Source organism: Vanellus vanellus, assembly GCF_965231255.1.
Source record: "Vanellus vanellus genome assembly, chromosome: 3".
Taxonomy (NCBI): Eukaryota; Metazoa; Chordata; class Aves; order Charadriiformes; family Charadriidae; genus Vanellus; species Vanellus vanellus.
In genome coordinates, this window is record NC_138907.1 from 117,939,734 (window position 1) to 117,947,366 (window position 7,633).

The following is a 7,633-nucleotide window of genomic DNA, read 5'->3' on the forward strand; positions in this document are numbered from 1 at the left end:
GGGCGGGGGGGGGGGGAGATGGTTTAGGGTTTGCCGAGGGGACGAGAAAGGAGGGCAAGAGGCGCTTCAAAGGCTGAGGCGGATCCCCCAACCCTGAGCGCTCTCCCCCGTCTCGATCCAAAGCGGTTTCGCAGTGGAATAAACATCTCTGATCTAAGACAGCTGCCGGGAATCAAAGGCCGCCCCAATCAGCGCTGAACCGGCCGAAGATGCGACTGAAAAATGCCCGCTCCTGACAAGCGAAGGGAAGGGTGTGCGAAGGCGGCCCTCCCCGCAGCGCCTTCAGGCTGTGAAAGCAGCAACAGTGTGCCCATTATTCATCTGATTTGTTTTATAACACTCCTGACACCTAATCTTATCAGCTAATACCCAAGATTTAGTTACCCAAGACGATTTTTTTTTTCCACACTGCCAGCGAAATTATTTGACTCCCTGCAAATTTGTTTACATTTGTCAGCCTCAAAAAAAAAAAAAAAAAAAAGGAAAAAAAAAAGGAAAAGAGGAAGGGGAAAGCTTAAGCATAAAGGAAGAAAGATCCAGACTTTCCAAGGCTGGTAGAAACAAGCACTGAGGAAATACCAAACTAATTAAAAAAAAAAAAAAATTAAGAAATAAAAGGTTCTGAATATTGACAGAGGGGGTTTGCTAGGGAAGAGACCAGAAACCAAATGAACACATATGTAGTCCGTGCAGACTTGCCTGTAAAATATCCATTTATTTTAATACTTAAAAAACACACACAATCCAGTGATAAATGTCAATTACCAATAATCAGCATAAAGTGCCAAACAGCCATACAACTTTTTTTTTTTTTTAATAAACAAAACTTATTGGAATGTCTCTTAATTTGAATACACTGTTCAGAAAGCCAGCATTTAAAAAAATACGCTCTCAGGTTGAGATTTGTTCTCTGTCATCAGGACGCACGAAGACTGTAAAGTACCACTAAAACCAAGTTGTGCATACCGTCAGTTTGACGTATTGCCATCTCTTCTTTCCTCTGGGTTTTTTAAATAAGTCCACAAGGTACAAACCTCCTCACAGCGCACTAGACCACAAGGCCAAAAAAAGGTCTCCATGTCCCATGAACACTGATTTGTCCCGCACACCGGGGACCTGCAGGTCTAAGATCTGGATGCATTCGCTAGCGCATGATAGGACTCCTCACTTGAGAGATTTAGGTCATTTCCAAACATTAATTTTCTTCTCCTTTTCAGAAAACAAACTAGCAAATGAGATTTGCAAGTTGCCCTTCTCCTTGTCCTAATGGTGCTGTGACGAGAAACCATCATTTCAGTTCTTAATTGTCTTCTGGAACTCTCTGTATTTCCTGAAGTGTAAAAATAAGAAGCTTTATACAGTCAAAAAAAAAAAAAAAGTATAAAATAAGAGGTTGTTTTTTTTTTTTTAAAGTAATACTTTTGGAAGCTACGATTTTGGGGTTTTTTATTAGGATTCAGTGGAGGGGGGGTTGTGGGTTGTTGTTTGGTTTTGAAGAGATTCCTGTCCAACACATGAGCACCACCTTTTGGCATAAAGTTTATCAAAGCCACACAAGTCAGCTAGCACTCTCTGCATCTTTCATGTATATTTAAAATGCAAATTAATATTTTCACCCACGACTTAGGAAGTTAGTTGCTTGGGCGGGGGGATGAGGGGTACGGACGACGGCACGGATTTTGCTCTTTTTAAAGTACAAACAAAAACAAAACACAAAGTTCAGTGCTCCCATCCTGAAAGTTTTGTTTCTGCTCTGGTTTTGGTGTAAAGTCTGAAGGGGAGGAAAAGTTCATAGAAGCTGGAGATTCAGCACTTAAGTTTGGCGGGTTTCAGTTCCTTTACTTGCGTGTGCAGTGTCTTGTGGACAGCTAGCGTTCTGGACTGGCAAAATCCTTTCCCGCATTCTTGACACTTAAAGGGTTTTTCTTTAGAATGGATATATCTAGGGAGAGAAAAACAGTTGAGATATCAGAAATCACCGGCCTGACCTCAGCAGTGAGCTACCTGACGGACAACACGCTGGAGCTATTTACACCTACTGCTGAGACCGTGAATGCTGGAGTGCGGCACTCGGGCAATCATCCGTACGTATGTGCAAGAAGAGAAAGTAGTGCTGGAGGCTCACAAGGGTACCTTTCTTAGGGATAAAGAGCTTCTCTCTAACATGAGGATCATCAGTCTGCGTGTCTTCATGACCCTCCTGAATGATCACAAAGGCAGAGGACACAAGACAATGCAAATGGAGGGTGACAATGTCTGTGGAAGCTAAGGAGAAGGCTGTGCAAGTTATTTTTGCAGGGTGAGTGAGTACAACAATAGGCTTGTCTTCCAAAGTGAGATATCTGGGCTCCTCCACCAGCAATCAGCAGAGGAAAACCTAGAGGGAAAACCGCTGGCTGGCCAGGGACATGACTTTTCATACAAGCACCTTCATGAGTCTAGGTGACTAACCAAGAGGGTACAGATACACAAGGAAAAATGGACAGGAGAAAAAGAAGCATTACCTGTGATCCCTCAGGTGATCCTGTCTTCTGAAGGCCTTGTGGCAAATGTCACACGTGTAGGGCCGTTCATCGGTGTGGGTTCTTTCATGGATCAAAAGGTTGTAGGACTTGGTGAAGTGCCTGCCACAGAATTTACACACAAACTCCTTCTTGGTTTTGGATGGTAACCTTCCCCGTGTGGGTTTCTTCTCTGGAGAGAGTTTAGTCACCTCAAGCAAAGACCCCAGCCCTGGGGGTGAGCCCTGATTGTCTCCCTGTCCCAGTTTAGAATGGTCCTCTTGTGTGGCAGCCACTGCTAAATTGGCAAAGTCGAAGCGGGGTTTGGCTTTGAGGGTCACGTTAGTGGCCTCTTGCTTGGGCTGGATGACATGTGGGAAGAGCGGGAAGGTCGGCAGCTGGAACCGTGCATCCACCAGGCTTGACACGCTGGGCACTTTGGAGAAGGAGGAGCGGGGCAGATGCATGGCCGGGTACCCCAAAGTCCACTGGTGCAGGTGTACAGCGTGTAGGGCGCTGAAGCCATAGAGGTTGGAGAGGTGGTCAGAGGGCACGGCAGGCAGCCCGTTGAACGCTTGCAGGAAGGAGTAGTTGGTGAGCTGGAGGGAAGGATGGATAGGCACTGGGGCCGGCAGGGTCTTACTTCCCATGGTGGCCGCTCAGGAGGAGGATCTTGGGAACAGGGGAGGAAAAGATCTGGAAAATAAAGATGGAGGGGGGAAGAGGGAGAGGTGGATTTATATGAAGATAAAAGCAGAGGGAATTTCTTACCTCACCCCTCATTAATGCCCTTCTCCAAAGCCACAGGAAGAGGCTGCCTTGGACTTGGAGAGGCCTGACAAGCTCTTGGCTGTGAGTGTATCCCCAGAGGTCTCTAGACTCTCCCCCTCCCTGTCTCTTGCACACAAAAGTTATACCCCATCCACAAGCATTCACCCCCCCCTCAACAGCATCCCTGTGCTAGGTAGACCTCTGATGATCTTCTGTCCAGGGAGAGCAAAGAGATGCTGGTTTGGCCTACAAAGCTCAGGCTTCTCTCATGTAATTTAAAATCCCTTCCTGGGCACCCTCAGCCTTTAGAGAGTAGTGCTCATTGTATAATATAATACATAATATATAATATAATATATAATAGCCCACTACTTCTGTCCACAAAATCTGCCTTTAGCCCTGACCCTTGAGGTGACATGGGGAGAGGGTGCAGAGAGCTGGCTGCCCCTGGGTCGCTCAGCTCCCTGCGATCTGGCCTTGGCCAAACCTCTGCCTCTGGGGTGGTGGAGGCAGTTGGGTACTCAGAACTGCACGTCCTCCCTCATTCAAGAAAAGAAAATCCACGAACTTTTTTTAGGGGAGAAAATACCAGCCAACAGCCTTCCCTCTTACGTACTGCAAAAAGAAATGGGAAAATGCTGGGTTCGGGTGACAAATCTGAAGTGCCATTTGCTCTCCCCAGGGGGAAGTGCCTGGCTTTAAGCCCACATCCTAATCTAGGCAATCGCTTAATTAGAACGCTTCAAACGGCAAAAAGGCGAAGGCTGGAGGGACACTTCCCATGGGGACACCCAGCCCACCAGCTGCAGCGCCGCAGGGCTGCAGCCCTTCCCTGGCCCGGGTGCCACCACTTTGCTCTGTGTTTCAGGGTCCCACCAAGACCCCAGCCTCTCCTCCGGGCCAGATCCCTACCCATTCCACCCCACAAGGTGAAAGAGAAAACGCTACCAGGCAGCAGCATTGAAGCGCATCTGGCCCTGTCTGCAAATTCAGCCCCGGCTGCTATCAACCATTTGGCAGGAGATGCCTCCCGAGTGCTGGTGGTGGGGCCGCAGTTGCCCCCTCTGGCTGCAGCGCAGGGAGCCTCCTCCATACCCCATGGCTCAGAGCTTATATATTATGAACTTTTCCCCCAGTCAGCTCCGGGATTTGCTGTCAGTGGGACTGTTTTCCAGCAGGATCCCCATAGAGCGCCCGTAGAGTCCACACAGGGTGCTCATAAGATCTCCACAGGTCTGCTGCAGGGTTCCCGCAGGGTGCATATAGGGTCCCCGTAAGATCCCCTATAGGGTTCCTGCTGAGTCACTGTAGAATCGCCACAACATCCCCACAGGGTCCCAGCCGGATCCTCGAAGCACACAGCCTGGAGGGTCAGTTCATCCCCATATGAAGAGTAAAAAGGCCTCTCTTTGGAGAAAAGGAGACAGCAAAGTGCTGCAGAGCACTAATTGTCCCTCTGGGCTGGAGGGGTGGAAACTGGTGGCAGAAGAGGTCTAAAGACCAGGGAAACAAATCTGATTTATATGTGAGCTGTTGCCTGGACCAAGGAACTGCGGCTGGGAGGGTGTGAGAGGGAGAAGTTTACTCTGAGCAGCTCTATATGCCGGGTCCACCTTTCACACTGCTCTACATAAATCAGAAGCAGGAAGAGAGACCCAAACCTTAGAGGAATTCCATCGCAATGACCCAGAATAAGAGATTGTGACATTTTGCCTTTTTTAATTGGATACATTTTGGATAGTGGCTGATTGAAAAGTGCACACATTGCATTCTCCTCCCTCTCCTCTCTTCCCCCCCCCCCCCCCCTTTTTTTTTAAAAAAAAACTATTTAGGGACGATGAACCAAACGGACTGTTTTGTTGTTCAATTGGGGAAATGCTCTTTAGTCTGTTAGTGCTGCCCATACACTAGGCATGTCCACTTCACAGCACAAATGCCTCAATCGATGACCCCGAGAGCAAAGTACGCAGAAAACACTCTTGGTCGGATACCTGAACTGTCTGTTTCTGTCTGTCACAACGGCTCCGTGTCTGTTTTCCTGTCTAGGTAGCCCTAGATCTCTGAAGCATGAAACATGCTAATGCAAACTGAGTTAATTTCTGGGCTTAACAACCTTTCTTTCTTTGTATCCTTAGAAAACATCTAATATGGAATATATAAGCAAAAATCTACTATGCCAAGTTGCATAAATTCTTGCTTGATAACATTTTAAAAAAAATCTCTTTCGATTTCCCTGATGAAGAAGGGGGCAGAAACCAAGGAGAAATACAGTCGGGCCACAATAGCATGCTTTGCACTCGCGGTTTTTTTTTCTAGAGCAATTCTATTATTTAAAAAAAAAAAAAAAAAAAAAAAGGAAAAAGAAAATAAAAAGAAAGAAAACATGGGGAAAAGAAAAAGTGAGAGAAAAAAAAAAGAGGAAAAGGGGAGGTGGGAGCAGAGTGTTCACGTTACTACAAGTTTCTTGGCACTTTTCCAGAAATGTAAGCTACGCTTTTGCTCTGTGCGACCGGGATAGTCAAAAATGTAGATGAAGAGCAGAGTATTTCATAAAAAAGTCCCCTCTCTTCGGGACATCAAAGCGAATGTATTTCACGGCGTAGTAACTCTCCGCTCTCCCGCTTGCCCGCAGAGAGATCAACGTTTCTTTGATTTCGGTGTCACCTCCACCTTTAATTCTGTTTCATGTAAACAGATCGTTATCGGGGCTCCTTTTTTATTTTTATTTTTTTAAAGAAGAAGACCCCGCGAGTTCTCTGCTTGAATTCCCCCATCACAATAAAACTGTGCGGGGTTTTCTTTTTTAACACAAACTAGCTCGGTGAGTAATTAAGAACAAACCACTTGTGTTCTAACTGAAACAAAACCCACTCATGCCAAGATAAATTTACCCTGCAAAATAGGATCATAAACTTGAAAGACTACATCTGTCTCCAGCTTTCTTACCCTTTGTCCTGTTTGAAGATACGGTAATGCTATTGTCCAGTTGCCATTGTTTTAACACCATTGTAATCTTAACCTTCCAGATTAAATTTTACCTCCCCTATACGCCAAAAAAAAAAAAAAAAAAAAAAAAAGAAAGAAAAATCCAGCCGCCTTTTTGCTGGTAGCATAGCAAGGGGCGAAATTAAATGGATTTTTAAGTAATCTTGTGGCTAGTCGGTATTTTTCCTTTCTACCTTGAATTATCAATTTCCGATGTGTCTTTTGAAAGGGATATTTGTTACATTAAATACCTGACTCATAAATAATGAGGTTTGCTAATTAGTTCCACATGGGAGAATGAAGGAGGTAAATTACCCTGAGAATGTTGCTTATTTTTACAAACATGATAAAGTAGTGGGCATAAGATCCCGCATTCTTGGGATAGGCTCAAAATACAGCAATCAGGTTCATCTGTCAAAAAAAGTCCCCTGTTTCGCCTGAATCCTTTAAAGTCTTCCAGCTCTGTCCTTTCGGCTGCATCACATCGGTGTGTAGCATTTTGCCACCAGGTCGGCTACTTATTTTGTCCCCTTTGAGGGGACGAGATTTTCCCTTCCTATCAGTTTAAGCGAGGAAATAGAGCTTACAATTTGTCTGTGTTTGGGAAACTAACTGGAAAGGGAATAAAATTGCCCTTTTGCTCCGCATTATTCGAGCGTGGTGCTCTTGAGGAATAAAGTGCATTGTTCAGTACAGATTTATTCAAAGTATTAATGAAGTGTGCAGAATCTATTAAAGCAGGTTTATTCGGGGCTAATTGAGCGTGAAAGAGTTAATTGCTAACATTAATGAGGACTGGAAGGACTCAGTCAGCATATGCCTTGGATATCTCCGCTCAATCCTTATAAAATCATCGTTCACATTTTATCACGAAATCGGTGTTGACAAGTTCCTCCAGACCACCATCGCGAAGGCGGATGAATGCGGCGGATTTTAGTCTCGCAATAATAATAATTAATAATAATAACAACCGGAGTCCGACTGCACCAGCGATTTCTACACTGCCCGGGGCAGCCTTTATCCGAAACAACAACAACAAAAATATCCCCGGGCCCGCATCCTGGCGGGACCGTGGCTAGGAGGGCCACGGGCGGGCTCGGCGGGCGGGAGGCGGGCGCGGGTGGGTGCCGGCGGGGCGGCCGCAGGGGCCAGGCTCCTCCGGCCTCTCCCTGCAGAAGTTTTTAGGTTGGTTAGGACTTCTTGCGTGTGTGGTTTTTAAATCCCCTCGGGTGTAGAAAGGTCCCCAGCACAAGATTCATTCTTGCTTGCTCCCTAGAGAAACTCCCGCTGCCTCCCCCTGCGCACGAATAAATCGTCCTTCCCCTCTCCCGGCGGCAGGGAGGATTCCTTCCTTCTGTGCTCCTTACTTCCCACGG

General features: G+C 46.3%; 1 protein-coding gene across 1 annotated transcript; it reads right to left on the minus strand.

Moving 5' to 3' along the window:
* Nucleotides 1-1,606: 1,606 nt before the first annotated feature.
* On the minus strand, nucleotides 1,607-3,151 carry OSR1 (odd-skipped related transcription factor 1; the record flags this gene model as incomplete). Its single annotated transcript, XM_082480550.1, has 2 exons — nucleotides 1,607-1,942; nucleotides 2,505-3,151. The coding sequence occupies 2 exons, from the start codon at nucleotides 3,149-3,151 to the stop codon at nucleotides 1,807-1,809; spliced, it is 783 nt and encodes a 260-aa protein (XP_082336676.1). The 3' UTR covers nucleotides 1,607-1,806.
* Between the last annotated feature and the right edge of the window lie 4,482 nt (nucleotides 3,152-7,633).